At 45.1% G+C, this 22,466-nt stretch overlaps 1 protein-coding gene across 1 annotated transcript in view; it reads left to right on the top strand.

Annotated features, from left to right (window-relative positions):
* The window catches only part of PSME3 (proteasome activator subunit 3), a 425,070-nt gene that overhangs the window by 378,458 nt on the left and 24,146 nt on the right, over window positions 1–22,466 (top strand). Inside the window, exon 3 of the mRNA XM_044054678.1 lies at window positions 1,750–1,818. Within this exon, the coding sequence (XP_043910613.1) occupies window positions 1,750–1,818 (69 nt within the window). The remainder of the gene's footprint in view (window positions 1–1,749; window positions 1,819–22,466) is intronic.

The raw sequence follows: 22,466 nt of genomic DNA, 5'->3' as shown, positions 1-22,466 counted from the left end.
CTCAACATGCCCACCCATTGAAATTTCCTGTCCTACTACTACCTTGTCTCAAGAAGGAGCTCCAGTGGTGGATGCAGCTACTGCCCATAAATCCAGGACTCACCATTCATTCATTCATTCCCTCCATATCAGGACCTCTGCACACATGCTTTGAATACAGGTTGGTGGCAGCTTTGGGGCCCACACACGGTTCAAGGACAGTGGGCCCCCTGTCAAGGAAAGGATCACATGAATGTAAAGGAGATGAAGGCACTGATAGCCTTTCAGCCCTTCCAGCTCCTTCTGTTAAGACTGCTGCAAATCTACACAGAGAATGTGACTGTTCTGTGGCATGTAAACAAGCGGGGGTGGGGGGGACGCAAAGATCCTACCTGCTATGTCGATTAACCTTAAAACTTTGGGAACTAGCATGCCAACTTCAAATTTTCCTACATGTGGTCTACATCCATTGCAGTCAGAACTCTGTGGCCGATGCACTGAGCAGATCCACAATACAAGCCCACAAACGGTTGCTTCATAGGAATGTGATACCCCACCAGTGGGGTATTCCTCAAGTAGACTTGTTTGCCTCCCGTCTGAGCAAACAACTTCCAGTATTTTGTCCCAGAGAGTGACATCCTCAGCCATGGAAAGTGGGCACCCTATCAATTCCATGGAAGCAGGAAGGTTCTGTATGCATTCCCTCCCCTAGCACTCATTCCAAATGTCCTGCTAAAGATTCAACAGGACAGACCAAAAATCTTGCTGGTGACTCCCTGTTGGCCAAGACACCACTGGTTCCCCCTTCTGCACCTAGCCAAGGGCAGTCATCACAAGTTAACTCAGAGTGGACTTGCTCATACAGAACAAGGGCTTCTTCATTCACCCACACTGGGAAACTCTTCAGCTGACCCTGTGGATAAGAGCCATGATACTGTTTAGACACCTTTTCTCTGAGGATGTGCTTCAAGTCATGCAGGAGGCCATGAAACTCAATATAAAGAAATCTTATCTTTCCAAATGGAAGAGATTTTCTATTTGGTATTTTGCTAAAAACCTGGACCCACTTATGGTAGGATTTCCCTTTGGTTCTTTTATATCTGTGTGAATTGCTCAATGCTAGCTTAGTTTACTCCTCAATAAAAGCACATTTGTCAGCTGTCTCTTGATGTCTGCCCCTTACACATCCTCTTGCTTCCAGATTTCAGGCCAAACAGTTCCTCAAAGTCGTCCCCCCACATTAGACCTCCCAGGAGACCTATCCACCCCCCCCCCCCGCTTTGGTATTCTCCCTCATGTAATGAATACTCCAACAGATGAAAAGACGAGCATAGAATTGTTGTGTAAGAACTTACCATAACGATAGATGTTCTTTTCTCTGTTGCATTATTCTGTCCTACTCTCCTTCCCCACTTCCTTCTGTTCTTGGATGTACTGATGATGGTGCATGCGTGCGTCACTTTTATGGCCTACATCCGATAGCAGTTTAGATCAGACATACCTTACGGTAGTAAAAGACTTTGATATACTGGCCGACGTTGGGTTGCCTGAGCAGGCAACTCCTTTATGTAAATACTGCAGCAGAGAAGAGGATGACATCTATCATTATGGTAAGTTCTTTATCACTACTGCAACAGTGAACATATTGAACTTCAACAAATGTGGCAAATTCTTGACACAACTGAAATTTCTATGCAGTTCTTATGGTTTGTATGACTAGTACAGTCACTTTTGAAACTGATCTTCCTAATTTAAAACATTTTTTTCTAGGTTAAAATGTGGGTTCAGCTACTAATTCCAAGAATAGAAGATGGCAACAATTTTGGTGTATCAATCCAGGTATTTATAGCTAGCTAGCTTTGCAGTTTGTTTATTGGATGTTTGACTGATGTGCATGTCACTCTGTGACACATAGCCAATGCCTTGGTAATTGTTTTAAGTTTTTAACAGCTATATATTTCATGCATTGTATATGCAGACTTGAAGGTTTGCAGGCATTTACTTTTTGGCAGCCTCACTAATACCCACATTACTGTCAAGATTTGTTTATATTGATTTTGTTCCTTATTGATTCAGTGGTTTATAGTTTAAGCACTTTCTGGACTATTCTTATTTGCTTGTTAACTGGCCTAATGACCTGAACCAATATTGAGCCTTTCTGGCCATGATGATCATGATTTTTGAGCAGGTTAGTACCATAACTTTGATTATGGAACTATGCAGGTTTGCAGGCTGGGGTGTGCCAGGAGAGGGGCATTAGGAAAATTAAGATGCTGCAAATGTATTTTTTGAGTTCAGTAACTGTAGCTGTTACTTGCAATTACCTTGGGTGACTTTTTATTCATAGGTTCATAGTTTAGTACTAGGCTAACTGCCCCTGCGAGCCATTTTAAGCCTAGCCAGTTATCCCTTGTGAGACTCAAAACCCTGCACCTTGTGTTTGTAAGGCAAACTCCTTATCCATTAAGCCACCCTCCCAACCCACTAATCAGGGTAATTTTGTAAAAGCTACTCCTGCATTTAAGCATAATAAGTAGAAGTGCAGAGTATTTCAGCAACACATGTGAACTTGGGTTTTTTCAAATGCACTGTCAATGAGAATCCCACAGTCAGTCTGTTTCTGAAGGAGTGAAGAATGCTCTCTCTAGCTTGTCCAAGATGGCCGTTCCCTTGGATGAGGTCTCTGACTGGGTTGCTTCTGTGAATTTTACTTGCAAAAAGAAGAAAGTTAAACCCTTATCTTCTCCTGTCTCTCTGGACAGGGAAGATTTATTGGGGTTAACTCAGGCTCTTAACTCACATTCTAGATATTCTGTTAAAAGCAATCACTTACTCACATTGTAGATATTCTGGTAAAAGCAAACCAAATTTCTCTGTTTTTGATTATTCCTAGTCTGAATAGGGAATGGATTTAGAGGGAAAGATTTATTTTATGTTGTCCTATCTCACCTTTATTCATTGCTGGTGGGTTCAGAACCGAGCATCAGTTCTGACTCTGTCTAATTCAAAAGCTCGAGCTTCTACTTGCTCGAGGCTATACCCTATCCCATGATGCTCAGGGAAGATTACCTAGATCTCGTTTGCCGCTCAAGCAGATCGGGTGACTTCTACTCTGGCTCTTAGCTAAGTGGAAATTATTTTTCTATTTTACTCCTTCCTTTCTACAATTAGTTGTGTATTTGATTAGCGTTTTAAAATTTAATATATAGCAGGGCTGTTAGTCCACTACTTGACTGTTTTTTCATTGTTTGGTGGTATTGGCCGTCATCTTTGCAAGGCCTGTGTTTTTTTGTCTGATGTTCTTCGTGTTTCACTGTTGCAGTAATCACATTTGGGTTATCCCTGTCAGGGTACTCCTCAGTCGGCCTGAATACCGGAGGCTTAGTATTTCTACATCGGTTGCTGTTGCTCCAGGAATGACGTCAGGTCGTCAGTGGTATAAAATCAGGCAGCCGAAGTGATTACATCAGTCTTTCTTGCTGAGGAACCCAAAGCAGAAGCAGTTCGCACGAGTGCCAGTGAGCCGCTGAGTTTTTCATTTCCGAATTGAAGTTGAAGTCTTATAAAGCTAAGTACCCCATTGGGGATACTTTTCTTGCTCTAACCGATGTCAGAAAAAGTTAACAGTTGTCTTGCTTGTGGAAAGTAAATGTCACACAGAGATTATTGCATCACTTGCTTAGGCCCAGACCATGACGTCCCCCCGCTGTCGCTTTTGTGCTTTGTTCAACGCCAAAACTATACGTAGTCAGGCCCTTATTGTAGCTAGATATTTTCGCGCTCAGTCCTCAAATTCTGATATGGCTTTGGTAAGCCATCCAACAACAGATCTTCCGAAAAAAAAGTGAAGACAGAGGCAAACCGCAGAGGTCCAAGACTACCGATGACGCTTCCGTTAAGCTAGTCGTCAGTTCTGCAGTCCTCAGTGAGGCGCTTTTGCAGCCTCTAATGTCTACTTCTGTGGATTCGCAGGCTGCTACCAAGACCCTTTCGGAGTCCAGTATGCCGTGAGACTCTTCTTAGACTAAGGATCCTGCGGATGTCTCTACCTTGGATGGGTCCACCTTGGATGGGTCCAGAGCCGCTGAGCACGCACCGGCTTCAGAGGAAGTACTTCACACTACCGATACTTGACACAGACAGACTTCTTTCGCGTCTACAGTTCTTTCGAAAACTACCGAGTTTCTAAGGCCCAGGGTACGAACCACACCCAAAAGACTGACCCAAGCTCAGGCACCTGCTTCCTTGCCTCAGTTTCAAATGCTTAAAATGGCAGAAGACCTTATAATGCTTATCGGGGAAAGCCTGGCTACCCCTTCCAAAAGAAAGAGACTTGTCCCAGTAGTTTTATCTGAACATTAGTTCGATGATTCTGATGCATCTGAATATGAAGATGTTCGTGTTTCACTGTTGCAGTCATTACTCTTGGGTTATCCTGCTGGTAGGCTACCCTCAGTCAGCCAGAATTCCAAAGTCTAGGTCCAGCGTCGGTTGCTGTCGCCTCTTCCCTGACGTCAGTGCGCCAGGGGTATAAGAGATGCAGCTGACGCCATTTTCTTCAGTCTTTCTTGCTGTGCGGTGCCCGAAGCAAAAGCAGTTCGCAAGTGCTAGTCGGCTGACACCTGAGATTTTCAAATCTGAATTTCAGAACCGAAGTCTTCATTAAAGCTTAGTACCCCGTTGGGGAAACTTTTTTTCTTGCTCCAGAGCAATGTCAGAAAAAGTTAACAATTGTATTTCTTGTGGGAAGCAAATACCTCATAAGGATTTTCACTCTTACTGTATTTAGGTCCTGATCACAATGTTGCTAGCTGTCGGTTTTGTGCTAGATTTAACCAATGCACTATCAAGCGTCGGTTCGATTTTGCATTTCATTACTTTGGCCGAAGATTTAGTTATATAATGCCATCAGAACAGCCGACAACTGGAGTTTACAAAAAACGCAAGGACAAGGATAGGCATCCGAGGTCCAAAACCGATGAAGCCTTTTCTAGGCCAGTCGCCGGTTCACAGAGAGGTGCTTTCGCAGCCCCTGGCACCTGCTACCTCAGAGCCACAGACCGCTACCGACTCCCACGTGGAGCCGACTGGGTCTCTGGAAACTCGAGGAATTGGACACTCGGAAGTCACTCCCTCAGATGGGTCCGGAGCCGCTGAACAGGCATCGGCTTCTGAGTAGGTCTTCAGACCTACACAACTATATGTTAAGCCATCTTCAGCTTCAAAGACTAAAGCAGCTCTAAAGACAAAGAAACAAATACAGCATTCTCCTACTCAGACTTCCATGCCTAAAAAACAGATGCTCAAAATGGCCGAAGACCTAATTACTTTGATCAGGGGCTCCCATCCCCCTCCTGATAAGGGGCCTAGGCAAGAGACAGAATATGATTCTTCTGATCAGGTATCTATTTCCTCTGATTCCTCTTCTGAACAGGATTACTCCATGCTTCCCTATGAGGATTCTGATGCTGAAGAATCCATTCCTTCAGCCTCTCCTCCTGAGGGCTATTCTTTTGGGGAAACACTACATCCTATGAAGGAGCATTTCCACTGGGAGAGCCAAGATTATTCTGAATCTAAGAAAAGGCTCAGAGACTTTCTGCTTCTTCCTCAGCACAGATCCCTTGCTATTCCACCTGTTCTAGACATTGTAGATATATTTTCAGAGTCCGGTCTGTCCCCTGACTCTTTACCCCCTGCACCTGCTAAGCTAGACAGATACTACAGGATCCCGGATTCTCATAAATTCCTATATAAAAACCCCGCTGCTGACCCAGAAACTATATCTCAGGGTCCCAAGGGGGTTAAAGCTTCCACTGCAAAAAAACCCTGTCCCCACTGATAGGGATTCTAGGGCTCTAGACAGATGGGGGGAAAAAGTTTACACTTCTGCAACCCTGGCTGTAAGGGCTTTAAATTGTCAATTTCATATGCTTAAATATCAGCAATATTTAATGTCACTACTTTAACAGAAAATGTTGACAAATACTGAATGTTCAGAGAACAAGGAATTGCAGGATTTATTGCATGCAACTAAACAAGTGGGAAAGCATACTTTGCAATGTGGTTATGATTCACTGGAGGCCTCTTGCAGGGCCGCTGTTACAGGTTCTGTTATTAGAAGGCATGCTTGATTAAAGGAACAGAATCTGCCTGATCATGTTAAAGCAAAATTATTAGATGCACCATTACAGCATGATACTTTGTTTGGTACTAAAGCAGAAGATGTGTTGAAAAAATGGAGGATAAAGCAAAATCCATGCAGACAGTCAAGGATTTCTTACAGGTACAGCTACCCAGGTTTAGCAGGAACTGGCCTTCTAAAAATTGGTCCTTTCCAGTGTCAGACAGACCACAAAGAGGCAGATGCAGGTGTCCCAGAGGCAGATCTCAGCCCCAAGGCTCATACAGGCCTAAACAATGGGGTGCTCCTACCTCCAAAAGTGGAGAAGACAAATCACAACCTTACAGGAAACAGTCCCAATGACTTTCCTCTACCAGTTCCAAGCAGTTTTCTTTTGACAGCCCCCTTAGGGGGGAAACTAGCACTTTTTTCAACAAATTGGCAAATGGTTACCCAAGACAAATGGGTCCTGAACATAGTGTCCCAAGGCTACAGTTTCCATTTTCACACACTACCAAGGTCAAAGGGCATGCCAGACCTGCCCCGCAATCAATGGGCAGAGGCACAAAAACAAATTACAGCCCTCATGGACATGAGGGCCATTCAGCAAGTACCACAACAAGAGCAAGGGCAAGGATTTTACTCCAGACTTTTCCTAGTACCCAGGAAGGACAAAACCTGGTGACCAATTCTGGACCTGTCTATACTAAATACGTTTCTGGAAGTTCCAAAATTCAAGATGTTGACTCTACAGCAGCTACTGCCCATGCTGGGCAAGAGGGCTTGGCTCATAACTTTGGACCTAAGAGGCATACTTGCATGTCCCAATCAGACAATCTTGCAGAAGATACTTCAGATTCATAGCTGGCTCAATGCATTACCAATTCTCTGCACTGCCCTTTGGCTTATCTACTGCGCCCAGGGTCTTTACAAAATGCCTGGCACCAGTAATTTTCTTTTGCAGACAAAAATGAATTCAGATATATCCCTACTTGGACGACTGCCTAATTCAAGCAGAGAACAAAGACACTCTTCTAAAGCACCTGGCATTTGTAAAAAGATTACTAATTGGCCTAGGGTACACAGTAAACAAAAAGAAATCAAAGCTAGTGCCCTCTCGAGAGATAATATTCCTGGGTGCAAGCTTAAATACAACTGCCCAGATGGCTTATCTCATGCCAGACAAGCAAAAACTGACTACTTACTTCAAGAAATTGGCAACAAAAACCCACTTATCTGCAAGGAAAATCCTGCAGGCCTTGGGTTTCATGGCATCCTGCATTTTACTAATTCCATATGCCAGACTGCATATGAGGAAACTACAATGGTATCTGAAAAGTGTTTGGACTCCGCATTGCCACAGCCTGGAGACAGTAATTGCACTCATTCCCTGCCTACAACAGGAGTTTCGATGGTGGGCAGAAGCCGGTCACCACAACAAGGGTCTGCCATTCAGTTTATCCACAGCCAGACAGACACTGACAATGGATGCATCAGATTATGCCTGGGGGGGCCCATATGGCAGGAAAATGTATTCAGGGCACATGGCCTGCAAACCCAGATGCATCTTCACATCAATCAGAAAGAGATGCTAGCTGTTCAAAATGCCCTGACAGCTTTCAAGGACCTGCTTCATCCAGGACAGTTACTGATAAACACAGACAACACTACGGTCATGTGGTACATAAACAAGCAAGGAGGTACACATTCCTTCCCCCTCTGCAGACAAGCAATGACCTTATGGGACACAGCACTGGCTTTTCAAGTTCACCTGCAAGCAGAATTCCTTCCAGGAAAAACAAATACTCTGGCAGACGAACTAAGCAGAAACCTCATGGATCCCCACTAATGGAAACTGGATCCACAAGTCTTCAGCATGATAATAAGGAAATGGAGATGCCCAGACATACATCAATTTGCCTCCCCTCACAACTGTCAATTGCAGAGGTTTTGCATAATGATTTACCACAAGCAAGCATGGAAAGTGGACGCCCTATCATTCAGCTGGAAAACTCTAACAGGGAGTGCAAAGCCACCCCCTTATGTTAAGAACTCACAATAACTTTACACTTCCATCCCCTACCTCTGCCCACCTACTTGTGCCCCTAGGAGGAAAACTCTCCTTCCATGCAAGCAACTGGTCCACCATTACCAATGACCGCTGGGTCCTCAACATATAGTGTCCCAGGGATACAAATTTTATTTCCCCACACTGCCAACCCCAAAAGGGTTCCCAGATCTTCCTCCAAACCAGTGGGCAGCGGCCAAAAAGCAAGTCCCTTCCCCTGCTCTCCATGAGGGCAATACAGCATGTCCCTGCAGAACAGATAGGCCAAGGTTTCTACTCCAGACTCTTCCTGGTTCTCAGAAAAGAGGGCACATGGCACCCCGTCCTCAGTCTATCTATTCTAAACACCTTTCGGGTGTTACCAAAATTCAAAATGCTCACCCTCCAGCAGCTTTTACCAGTGCTTTCCAAGGATGCTTGGTTAGTTACCCTAGACCTAAAAGAGGCCTACCTACACATCCCAATCTGGGAATCATGCAGGAAATACCTACATTTCAGGGCAGGATCTATGCACTTTCAGTTCTGTGCACTTCCCTTTGGCTTAGCCACTGCTCGCAGAGTTTTCACAAAATGTCTGGCTCCCGCCAGTGCTTTTTGCAGACAAAGAAATAATCAAATTTACCCCTACTTAGACGACTGCCTGATTTAGGCAGACATGAAAAGCTGCTACAGCGCCTGACTTTTGTAAAGGACCTAATGACCTCCCTGGGGTATACTGTCAATGAAAAGAAATCAAAACTAGTTCTTCCACAAAAAATTGTATTCCTGGGAGCAAGCCTAGACACAGCATCCCAGATGGCATTCCTTACTCCAGAAAAACAAGCCTAGCTGACAGGCTACTTCTCTCAACTAGCCACCAGAACCGAGGTATCCCCAAGGAAAATCCTGCTAGGTCCAGGATTCATGTCTTCCTGCATTCTACTCATTCTATATGCCAGACTCCATATGAGGAAACTACAGTGGTACCTAAAAAGCCTTTGGTTGTCAACACTCTCAAGTCCTGGAAACTCTCCAATGATACCTTGTCTAAGGAAAGATTTTCTTTGGTGGGCAGCAGCATGCAACCACAACAAGGGACTTCCCTTTTCACAACACCACGCCGCCCAGGCCCTCACCACAGATGTATTAGACTATATGCCTGGGGTGCACACCTTAACGGCAGGTGCATTCAGGGCCATGGAGCCCAAAGCAAATACATCTGCACATCAACCAAAAAGAGACGCTAGCTCTTCAGCATGCCTTGACAGCTTTTAGACTCCTACTCTCCCTGGCGCCACTACTGATCAAAACAGACAACACCATAGTGATGTGGTATATCAACAAGCAAGAAGGGACTCACTCTTATCCTCTCTGCAGGCTCGCCATGACCCTTTGGCACACGGCCTCAGCAATGCAACAACGCCTGCTAGCACAAATCCTGCCAGGCTCCCTAAACTCTGACAGACAACTTAAGTAGAAACCTGCTAGACCCACATGAGTGGCAGCTAGACCACAGAACCTTCACCCTTGTAACCCAGAAATGGGGCACCCCTAAGGTGGACCTCTTTGCCTCCCACTCCAATCAGCTCGGCAAATTCTGCACCAGTGGACCTCACAGTAAGGTCTGGAAAGTGGATGCTCTATCCTTCCAGTGGATAAACCTCTCAGTCTATGCATATGTTTTTCATGTTTCACTGTTGCAGTCATTACATTTGGGTAATCTGCTGGCAGGTTACCCTCAGTCGGCCTGATTAACAATGTCTTGGGTCCTGTGTCGGTTGCTGTGTCCCTTCCTTCCATGATGTCAGGTCGTCAGGGGTATAAAACATGCAGCCCACTCCATTACATCAGTCTTTCTTGCTGCGCGGTGCCCGAAGCAGAAGCAGTTCGCAAGTGCCAGTCGTCAGACTCCTGAAATTTTCATTTTCGAGTTTCAGGACCAAAGTCTTCAAATTAAAGCTAAGTACCCCGTTGGGGAAATGTTTTCTTGCTCCTTTACGATGTCAATAGAAGTTAATAATTGCATTACTTGTGGAAAGCAAATACCACATAAAGATTTTCATTCGTACTGTATTCCTTGCCTAGACCCTGACCACGATGTACCTTGCTGTCGGTTTTGTGCTTTATTTAATCAGCGCACTATCCATCGTCTGTACATTTTTGCCTCTAAATATTTCGGTTCTTGGTTTAATTATCCAGAAATGTAGTCGGTTAGCCATCTGACTACCAGGATTCTGAAAAAAACGCAAAGATAAAGACAGACAGGCCGCCGAGGTCCAGAACTGCCGCCAATGCTTCTAAGCCAGTTGCCAGTTCGCTGGTACTCAGGCGCTTTTGCAGCCCCTGATGCCCACTACTTCTGATTCGCAGGCCTCTACTGAGACCCATTCGGAGTCCGCTATGCCGTGAGATACTTCAGCTATGAAACCCGCGGATGTCTCTACCTTGGATGGGTCTGGAGCCACTGTGCAGGCACCGGCTTCTGAGGGTGTATTCAGGCCTACAGACTTGCATATTAAATCGACACCGCCTTTATTGCTAAGGCCTAAATCTCGATCCATGTCTAAAAAAACTATGCCCAGACCAGACGCTCCGGCCCCTATGCCTAAAAAACAAATTATAAAAATGGCTGAAGATCTAATTACTCTAATCAGGGGTAGTCAACCCCCCCCCCCCCCCAATAGGCCTAGGGCTTAGCTTGATTATGAATCTTCTGATCAGGATTCTGTTTCTTCTGACTCTTCTGATGACCTGGATTTGTCCATACCTACTTATGAGGATTCTGATGCAGAGGATTCCATTCCCTCTGCTTCACCTCCTGAGAATTTTTCTTTTGGGCAAACTTTACATGCTTTAAGGGAGCATTTTCACTGGAAAATCCAGTAATTTTCTGATTAAAAAAGAGGCTTAGGGATTTCCTCTTTTCTCAGCATAGGCCTTTGGCTATACCTCCTGTACTAGACATTGTTAATAATGTGTTCTCGGAATCCAGTTTGGCCCCTGATTCCCTGCCTCCAGCTTCTAGTAAACCTGACAGATACTACAGGGTTCCTGAGTTCCACAAGTTCCTTTTCAAAAATCCTGTTGCAGATCCTGAACCATTTCTCAGGGGCCCAAGGGCATTAAGGTTTCTACTGCTAAAAATCCTACCCCTTCTGGTAGAGACTCCAGTGCGCTGGATAGATGGGGTAAAAAGGTTTATACTTCTGCAACCTTGGCAGTCAGATCTTTAAACTGCCAATTTCATATGTTAAAATATCAACAGCATATTAAAATGATGATTCCTGACTGTGTGGAAAATAAAGATTTACAGGATTTAATGCATTCTGCTGAACAAGTTGGAAAACATACTTTGCAATGTGGTTTTGATTCTTTAGAGGCCTCTTGCAGGGCTGCTGTTACTGGGTCTGTGCTTAGAAGGCATACTTGGCTTAAGGAGCAATCTTTGCCTGATCATGTTAAAGCTAAATTGTTGGATGCTCCTTTAAATCAGGGCTGCCTGTTTGGCAATAACGCTGAAGAAGTTCTTAAAAAGATGGATGATAAAGCTAAATCTATGCAAACTGTTAAGACTTTTTACAAGTACAACCTCACAAGGTTTAGTAGGCACTGGCCTACTAAGAATTGGTCCTTTCTTGTCCCTTCCAGGTCCTCTCAAGCCAAACACAGCAAAAACCCCAGGTTTCAGTCCCAGGGGACTCTCAGAACTAAGCAGTGGGGGGGCCTCCACTTCCAAATCTAGAAACAGCAAGACACCCCCTATGGTAAATGGTCTAAATTACTTCCTTTTAAAATTCCCAAGCACTTATCTTTTGACCGCCCCTTTGGGGGGAAAGCTTGCTGTTCATGCAAAGAACTGGGAACTCAACCCAGGACAAATGGGTTTTAAATATAGTGTGCCAGGGATGCAGATTTAATTTCCACATGTTGCCAACACCAAACAGGTGGCAAGACCTGCCCCCAAATCAGTGGGCAGAGGCTCAAAAACAAGTGCTTTCCCTCTTAAGCATGGGGGGCTATTCAACTGGTACCAGAAGAGGAAAAGGGACAAGGTTTCTATTCCAGGCTTTTTCTGGTATCCAGAAAATTCAAATCATGGCGCCCAATCCTAGACCTGTCTACTCTAAACACCTTTCTGGAGATTCCAAAATTCAAGATGCTGACTTCACCAATTACTTCCTATGTTAGGCAAAGACGCCTGGTTGACAACTCTAGATTTAAAAGAAGCATTCCTGCATATCCCAATCAGGGAATCTTGCAGAAGATAACTATGCTTTAAAGCAGGCTACTTGCATTATCAGTTCTCTGCACTGCCCTTTGGCTTGTCTACTGCACCCAGGGTATTCACAAAGTGCCTGGCTCCAGTTATTGCATTTTACAGGCAAAGAAATATTCAAATATATCCATACCTGGACTATTGTCTAATTCAGGCAGAAAACCAGGGCATACTTTTAAATCATCTGGAGTTTGTAAAAAGGGTTCTAACTTATCTGGGGTACATCATAAACGGAAAAAAAAATCACAGCTGGTACCCTATCAGCAGATTACATTCCTGGGTGCAAGCTTGAATACAACTGCCCAGATGGCTTTCCTCACGCCAGAAAAGCAAATTCATTTGGTAACTTACGTCAAACAAGTGGTCATAAAAACTCTATCTGCAAGACAAATACTGCAAGCCTTGGGGTTCATGGCCTCCTGCATTCTTCTAATTCCATATGCAAGACTGCATATGAGGAAATTACTGTGGTATCTAAAAAGTCTATGGCGTCAACATTGTCACAGCCTGGAAACGATGTTTCCTTTCATACCTTGCCTACACCTGAAGTTCCTATGGTGGGCAGAGGCCTGCCACGAAAACAAGGGACTTCCGTTCACACTACCCCTTGCTGCCCAAACCTTAACTACAGATGCATCAGACTATGCATGGGGGGCTCACCTGGCAGGGAAGTGCATTCAGGGCAAATGGAACCAAAATCAAATGCACCTACATATCAGTCAAAAAGAAATGTTAGCTGTACAGAATGCTCTGACAGCCTTCAAGGAATACATTCTTCCAGGACAACTAATGGTAAAGACGGACAACACCACGGTTATGTGGGACATAAGCAGGGGGGTTGCACATTCCTCCCTCCTCTGCAGACTAGCCATGGCATTGTGGAACACAGCCTTGAGCGAACAAGTGCCACCTACAAGCTCAATTCCTGCCAGGAAAATTGAATACACTGGCAGACTAAGCAGAAACCTCATGGACCCACACGAGTGGAAACGAACCACAGATTTTCAACATGTTGACAAGCGAATGGGGGAGCCCCAGACATAGATATATTTGCCTCCCCCCAGAGCTACCAGTTGTACAAGTTTTGGACAAGGACTCCCCACAAACAAGATTGGAAAGTGGATGCTCTGTCCTTCAGCTGGAAAAACCTATTAGTCTTCGCTTTTCCCCCCTCTGCTCTCCAAAGTTCTACTAAAAGTGAAACAGGATAAACCAAGGATGATTTTGATTTCTCCAGACTGGCCGCGCCATCACTGGTACCCCCTCCTGCGCAGTGTGTTGCAGATATCTCCATGGCACCTGCCTCAGACCCCCTTCCCTGCTGTGTCAGCAAGAGAACCAAATTCTGCACCTTCAGCTTTCAACATTGAACCTTGCAGCCTGGCTAATCACTTAGATTCACCCTTATCCCTCAGCAAACCTGTGATGGATGTCACCTTGGAGGCAAGGAGACCTAGTACTAGAAAATCTTATGCTGATAAATGAAAAAGATTCTGTGCCCGGAACCAATCTTTAGGGATGAGCACAGCAGCACCCAATTTACCTCAGATTTTGCAATACTTAACTGAGATGCTTCACACGGACCTGTCTTTTTCCTCCATTAAAATCCACGGCTCCGCTATTTCAGCTCATTATAACACAGAACTTCCCCTCTTCTCTCATCCTCTGCTCAAGCAGTATCTCAGAGGGACAAAAAACTTGAGACCACCCAGGAGAGCGCTTAACCCTGCCTGAGACCTTAACTTTGTTTTGCAGAAACTCACTCTACTTCCTTTCGAGCCAACTGCTACTGCAGAGTTAAAATTTCTTTCTTGGAAAACAGCCTTCCTTTTAGCAATCACTTCAGCTAGAAGGATATCTGAATTACAGGCCCTTTTGGCAGTGGAGCCTTTCATTATCTTTCATGTGGACAGGGTATCTCTCAGGACCAATCCATCCTTCATGCCTAAGATGGTTTCCAGTGTGGCTCTTAATCAGTCCATTCATTTGCCAACCTTCTTTCCCAATCCACAGAGCAAAGGGGAACGGATTCTGCATTCCTTGGATGTGCACAGGCAACTTAAATTCTACCTAGTCAGAACTAAATCTCGAAGAAAATGTGAACAACTGCTGGTTGCATTTGCTGCAGGGGCAGAGGGGAAGGCTATTTCAAAACAAACAATTTCTAAATGTTTAAGCCATTGCATTCATTTATGCTATAAGCACTATGGAAAACCTATCCCCCATGGGATCAGATCTCACTCCACTAGGGTTGCATCCACTTCTGCAGCCTTTTTCAGAGGTGTTCCTACCAGGGACATCCTAGAAGCTGCTACCTGGAGCTATGTACATGCTTTCACCAAGCATTATCATTTACCAATTTTCTCTAAATCCAGAGCTGGCTTTGCTACTGCTGTCTTGCAGGGCCTTATAGCTGGCCCTAATGCTGTATAAACTTCTCCTCCCAACCATAGCTTTGGGAATCTACCCAAATGTAATGACTGCAACGGTGAAACACGAATAACATAGTACAGTTGTGTACACTTACCATGAATGTAGATGTTAGTGTATTCATTGTTACAGTCCTGGTTATCCTCTCTCCAGCCCCCTAGTTTTTTTTCTGGCTATACCTCTACTTTCCTTTACTATGCTTAAAAGCCTTTTTGGTGTATTTGCTTTTTGTTGGAGGTATAGTTTTGTGTTTTTATGTTTATTTGGTCCCCATTAGGGGGCCACCTGACATCTGGGGCAAGAAAAATGGATGTAATGGCGTTGGCTGCATGTTTTATATCCTTGACGACCTGACGTTATGGAAGAAGAGACAGCAACCGCTGCAGGACCCAAGACTTTGTTAATCAGGCTGACTGAGGGCAACCTGCCAGCAGATTACCCAAATGTAATGACTGCAACAGTGAATACACTCTAACATTTGCATTTATGGTAAGTGTACACAACTGTACTTCCCCCTCTACCACTCATTTCATGGGTACTGCTCAAAATAAGGGAGGAAAAACAGAGGGCAATCCTAATTGCCCCAGACTGGCCATGCCAGCAGTGGGTACCCATTGCTGCGCAGCTTGTCACCCCTGCCACCATGGCACCTACCTCAGATCCCAACACTCCTGACCCAGAGGAATGGAGAATTCATGCATCCCCAATTGTAGACCCTCAGCCTGGCTTATTCCCTGACCTCTCCTCAAGCTGCCAGCCTAAGCAAACAAGTCCTAGATGTTATACATGAGGCCAAATGCCCCAGCACTAAAAAATCCCATGCTGACAAGTGGAAAAGGTTTTGCACCTGATAACAGGCTAAAGGAGCCGGAACAGCACAACCCTCCCTACCTCTCATCCTGGATTACCTAGCAGGCCTACTACACAGGAGTCTATCTTTCTCTCTTAAAATTCATGCCTCTGCCATCTCTGCTCATTACAGCACAGAGCCACCTCTCTCACCCTCTCATCAAACAGTTCCTAAGAGGGGCTAACAACTTAAGGCCACCTAGAAGAGCTGCTACCCCAGCTTGGAACCTTAACTTTGTGTTCGAAAAGCTCACCCTACCCCCCTTTGAACCTGCAGCTTCAGCAGAGTTAAAATTCTCTCTTGGAAGACAGCCTTGCTTCTGGCCATCTCTTCAGCTAGAAGAGTATCAGAGCTACAAGCACTCATAGCTGTAGAGCCCTTCATCATTTCCATGTTGACAGGGTGTTCCTCAGGACTAATCCATCCTTCATGCCTAAAGTGGTGTCCAGTGCAGCTCTCGACCAATCCATTCATTTGCCCACCTTTTTCCCTAACCCACAAAGCAAGGAGGAAAGTATTCTGCACTCTCTAGATGTGCAGACAGCTCAAATTCTATCTGGGCAGGACTAAATCTTTTAGAAAAACTGATCAGTTGCTAGTCAGCTTCACAACAGGGGCAGAGTGCAAGGCCATATCCAAACAATCTCCAAATGGATAGTATACTGCATCCATTTCTGCTACAAACAGCATGGGAAACCTCCCTCAAAGGGGGTCAGGACACATTCCCCCTGGGCAACCTCCACCTCTGCAGCTTTTCTCAGAGGGGTGCCCACCAGGGATGTCCTGGAGGCTGCAAGATGGGCATCTGTTCATCCCTTCAGCAAGCATTACCACCTGCCTATCTTCTCCAAATCCAGGGTAAGCTTTGCCACTGCAGTCTTTCAGGGCATCCTAGCCAACCCCCCCAAGTCTTCTTGACTGCCTCCACCCTTTTCTTCAGCTTTGGGAATCAACTCAAATGTGATGACTGCAACAGTGAAACATGAAGAACGTAGTACAGATGTTCATGTTTCACTGTTGCAGTCATCACACTTGGGTTATCTGCCTGCAGGTAGCCCTCAGTCGGCCCGAATGCCTGAGTCTTGGGGATTTCTGCATCGGATGCTGTCACCTCTTCCATGACGTCAGGTCGTCGGGGGTATAAAACATGCAGCTGACGCCATTACATCAGTCTTTCTTGCCGAGAAGTAGCCTGAAGCAGAAGCAGTTTGCAAGTGCTGGTCGGCCGCTACATAAAATTTTCGTTTTTAGAGTTTCAAACCTGAAGTCTTCTAAAGCTAAGTACTCCGTTCGGGATTCTTTTTTCTTGCTCTAACTGATTCAGAAAAAATTAACAATTGTCTTGCCTGTGGAAAGCAAATACCTCGCAGAGATTTTCATTCTTATTGCGTCACCTGTTTAGGCCCAGACCACGATGTTCCTCTATGTTGGTTTGTGCCTTGTTTAATGCCTGAACCATTCATCAGGCTGTTTTTGTAGCTAAATTATTTTGCTGTCATTCTCCGTATTCTGAAATGGCTTCAGTAAGCCATTCGACTACCGATCTTCCAAAAAAACACAGATGGAACTGCTGACAATTCTTCTGTTAAGCTAGTCACCAGTCCGCCGGTACTCAGGCACCTTTGCAGACCCTGATGCCCGCTTGTACAAATTCGCAGGCCTCTGCTGAGACCTATTCAGAGTCCGGTATGCTGCGAGATGCTTCTTCGACTATGAAACCTGTGGATGTCTCTACCTTGGATGGGTCCAGAGCCTCTGTGCCGGCACTGGCTTTTGAGGGTGTATTCCGACCTACCGATATTCATATTAAACTGCCAACTTCATTTTCAACTAAAACTACCGAGTTTCTCAGGCCCAGAGTTTGCAGTACGCTTATAAAACCGATGTCCAAAGCGCATGCTGAAACTCCCATGCCACAAAAACAAATGCTTAAAATGGCTGAAGACCTTATCACTCTAATTGGGGAAAGCCAGCCTTCCCCTGCTAAAAGGCAAATAACTGAATTTCCTTCTGATTCTATAGACCCAGAAGTATGACTCTGCCCCTTCTGATTACCAGGACATACCCTTATTTACCTTTGAGGATTCAGATGCAGAGGAATCCATTCCCTCTGCCTCCCCTCCAGAGGATTTTTCTGTTGGTGAAACCTTGCATACCTTGAGAGCATTTCCGCTGGGAAAGCCAGGACCATCTTCAGTCCAAAACGAGACTCTGGGAATTTAGATTTGTCTCAGCACAGGCGTCTAGCTGTACCCCCTGTCCTGGATATTGTTGATGATGTTTTCATGGAGTCCAGTCTTACTCCTTACACTTCACTATCAGCTCCTAGAAAACCTGACAGATACTACAGAGTTCCCGACTCTCACAAATTTCTCTAAGAATCCTACTGCGGATCCAGAGACCATTTTCCAAGGACTTGGTCATTAAGGCTACTACAGCCAAAACTCTACCTCTTCAGACAGGAATTCTAGAGCTTTAGACAGATTGGGTAGGAAGGTGTATATACCTCTGCAACTCTTGCCATCAGGGCTTTGAATTTCCAGTTTCACATGTTGAAGTAGCAGCAAAATATTATGGAACCAATTAAACAAAAAATGGTGTTACTTCCCGATTGTGCAGAAAATAAAGATTTACAAGAGTTAATGCATTCTGCAAACCAAGTTTGTAAACATACTTTGCAGTGTGGGTTTGATGCCTTAGAAGCATCTTGCAGGGTTTTGTCACTGGGTCTGTACTGAGAAGGCATGCTTGGCTAAAGGAACAAGTCTTGCCAGACCATGTCAAAGTAAAATTACTAGATGTTCCATTAAATCAGGAGCATTTGTTTGACACAAAAGCAGAAGTAGTTCTTAAAAAGATGGAAGAAAAAGGTAAATCTATGCAAACTATCAAAGATTTCTTACAGGTGCAGCCACCTAGATTCAGTAGGCATTGGCATTCAAAAAACTGTTCCTTTCCAGTTCCTCTCAGGTCTTCTCAGTCCAAACCCAGGGGAAACAGACCCCCAAGACTACAGTCTCAGGGTATGCAGAGATCTAAACAATGGAGGGTTTCCACCTCAAAACCAGGGAGTGGTAAGCCACCCCCTATGGAAAAAAATTCACAATGACTTTCCAATTATCCTTCCCAGCCATGCCCAAGTACTTGCGCCCCTAGGAGGAAAACTCGCCCTTCATGCAAAAAACTGGATGTCCGTTACTTAAGACCCATGGGTTCTAAACATTGTATCCCAGGGATACAGATTCTATTTCCACTCACTGCCACCCCCCAGTGGGTTGCCGAACCTTCCTCCAAACCAGTGGGAAGAAGCTTAAAAGCAAGTACTTTCCCTTCTCCATATCGGGGCTATTCAACCTGTTCCAGTAGAACAAAGTGGACAGGGTTTCTACTCCAGACTGTTCCTGGTGCCCAGAAAAGAGAGCTCTTGACGCCCTATCCTGGATCTATCAATTCTCGACACCTTTCTGGTGGTCCCAAAATTCAAAATGCTTACATTGCAACAGCTTCTTCCTATGTTAGCCAAGAATGCTTGGTTAGTCACTCTAGACAGAAGCTTACCTGCACATCCCCATGAGGGAGTCTTTCAGGTAATATCTACATTTCAGGGCAGGCTCTATGCACTATAAGCTCTCTGCACTTCCCTTTGGCTTATCTACTGCACCCAGACTATTCACAAAATGCTTAGCTCCAGCCATTGCATATTGGCATATTGAAGGCAAAGAAATAATCAAATCTACCCATACTTGGACGATTGCCTGATTCAGGCAGACAGTCAGGAATTGCTACTTCAGCACCTGGCATTTGTAAAAAGACTTCTAGCTTCACTGGGATACACCATCAAAGAAAAGAAATCACAACTGATGCCCAGCCAACAAATTGTATTCCTGGGAGCCAGCTTGAACACAACTTCCCAGATGGCATTCCTTACTCCAGAAAAGCAGGTCCATTTGACAAACTATTTCAAACTAATGGCCACCAAAACTCAACTATCTGCAAGGAAAATACTGCAAGCCCTAGGGTTCATGGCCTCATGCATTCTGCTAATTCTGTATGCAAGACTGCATATGAGGAAACTTCAGTAGTACTTAAGTCTCTGGAGTCAATGTTCTCAGGACCTATCGTACCTTGTCAAAGGGCAGAGTTTTTTTGGTGGGCAGAAGCATGCAACCACAACAAGGGACTTCCTTTTACTCAACCCCTTTCTGCCCAACCCTGACAACAGATGCATCAGACTATGCAAGGGGGGGCTCACATGGCAGGCAAATGCATTCAAGACAAATGGAGCCCAGAACAAATTCCCCCTGCATATCTATCAAAAAGAGAGGCTAGCTGTACAGAATGCTCTGACAGCCTTCAAATAACTTATACTTCCAGGACAGCAACTGAAAGACAACACCACAGTTATGTGGTACATAAATAAGCAGGGCGGTAGTCATTCTTACCTACTCTGCAGGTTAGCCATGCCTCTGTGGAGCACAGCCTTGAGCAAAGAAGTGCACATAAAAGCTCAATTCCTGCCAGGCAAGCAAAATTCACTGGCAGATGACTTGTACAGGAATCTACTGGACCCTCACGAGTGGAAACTGGAACCCAACTCATTCAAACTTCCAACCCAGTGGTGGGGAACACTGGAGGTGGACCTTTATGCCTCCTCCCAAAGCCACCAATTGAGCAAATTTTGCACCAGGAACCCTCACAGCAGAACCTAGAAGGTGGGCGCCCTATCCTTTACATGGTTAAACCTCTGAATTTATGCCTTTCCCCCTCTGCCCCTCTCAAAAGTGCTACTCAAGATGAAACGGGACAGGCCAAGGGCAATCCTTATTGCACCAGACTGGCCACACCAGCACTGGTACCCACTCCTACGGAGTCTGACAGCAGTGCCACCCTGGCATCTACATCAGACACCTTCCTTGCTGTTTCAGCAGGAGGGACAGATTTTGCATCCACAGCTGCAAACCATAAACCTTGCCGCCTGGCTTATCCCATGAATACACCACCAGCATCCCTCAGCAAACAGGTGCTGGATGTCATCCTTGATGCCAGAAGGCCCAGTACTAGGAAATCCTATGCTGAAAAGTGGAAAAGGTATTGTTCTTGGAGTCACTCAAGGAAAAGACACAGCTGTGCCCACCTTACCTCAAATCCTTGATTACATAGCAGAGCTGCTCCACAGAGGCCTATACATCTCATCCATTAAGATTCATGCCACTGCCATCTCAGCTCATTATAATACTGAGCCCACCTATCTTTTCTCACCCTCTCATCAAACAGTTCCTGAGAGGAGCTAACAATTTAACGCCCCCAGCCTGGGACCTTAAATTTGTACTGGAGAAGCTCACCCCCCCCCCCTTTGAACCTGCTTCTTCAGCAGAGTCAGAATTCCTCTCTTGGAAAACAGCCTTACTTCTAGCTATTACTTCAGCAAGAAGAGTGTCTGAGCTACAGGCACTAATGGCGATGGAGCCCTTCATTATTTTCCATGCTGACAGGGTTTCCCTCAGGACTAACCCTTCCTTTATGCCCAAGGTGGTATCCAATGTGGCTTTAACCCAATCCATCCATTTGCCAACCTTTTTCCCTAATTCTCAGAATAAATGGGAAAGGATCCTGCAGTCCTTGGATGTGCACAGACAGCTCAGGTTCTACCTTGACAGGACTAAGCCTTTCAGAAAATCTGACCATCTGCTAGTCAGCTGTGCTACAGGGGCAGAAGGCAAGGCTGTTATGAAGCAAACCATTTCCAAATTGATAGCACACTGCATCCATTTCTGCTACAAGCACCATGGAAATCCTACCCCTCTGGGGAAAAACTCATTCCACTATTGCTACTTCAACCTCTGCAGCATTTCTCAGGGGAGTCCCCACCAGGGACATCCTGGAAGCTGCAACCTGGAGTTCTGTACACACCTTCACCAAGCATTGAAGCACAAAGAACATAGTACAGTTGTGTTCACTTACATAAATGTAGATGTTCTAGTGTATTCACTGTTGCAGTCTTGGTTTCCCTCCCTGCAGCCCCCTGTCTTTCTCTATCCTTTCTACCTATCCTCTTTACAGCCATCTTTTATGGCATGGGTATTTACTTTTTACTGGAGGTGTTCCACACCATGTAATAGTTTCCTATTGTGGGGACTCCTGACATCTGGGGCAAGAAAAACTGATGTAATGGCATTGGCTGCATGTTTTATACCCCTGAAGCCCTTTCGTCATGGAAGAGGTAACAGCATGTGACGTAGAAATCTCAATACTCTGGTATTCGGGCCGACTGATGGCTACTTGCAGGCAGATAACCCAAGTTTGATGACTGCAACAGCGAATACACTCTAACATTTACATTTATGGTAAGCGTACACAACTGTACTTTGTGTACAGTTGCCATAAATGTAGATGTTCAAGTGTATTAATTTTTGCAGTCCTGGTTTCCCTCCCTCCATCTCCCTTGCCTCTCTCTTCCTCTCTCCTTACAGGGATATTTTGGTATTTACTTTCTGCTGATGGTGTTCTTCCACCACAAACTAGCTCCGTATTTGGGGGCTCCTGACAGGAAGAAAATCTAATGTAATGTTGACGACCTGACGTCTGTCCTGAAGTGATAGCAACCGACACAGAAATACTAAGCCTCTTGTATTCGGGCAGACTGAGGGCTACCCCTGACAGGATAACGCAAATGTGATGGGTGCAACAGTGAATACACTCTTAACATCTACATTTATGGTAAGTGTACACAACTGTACTTTCCTGGGGTCTGTTGCGGTTC

Source organism: Protopterus annectens, chromosome 13.part0 (assembly GCF_019279795.1).
Source record: "Protopterus annectens isolate FY-2018-M chromosome 13.part0, PAN1.0, whole genome shotgun sequence".
NCBI lineage: Eukaryota > Metazoa > Chordata > Ceratodontiformes > Protopteridae > Protopterus > Protopterus annectens.
This window is presented reverse-complemented; position numbering and strand designations above follow the sequence as displayed.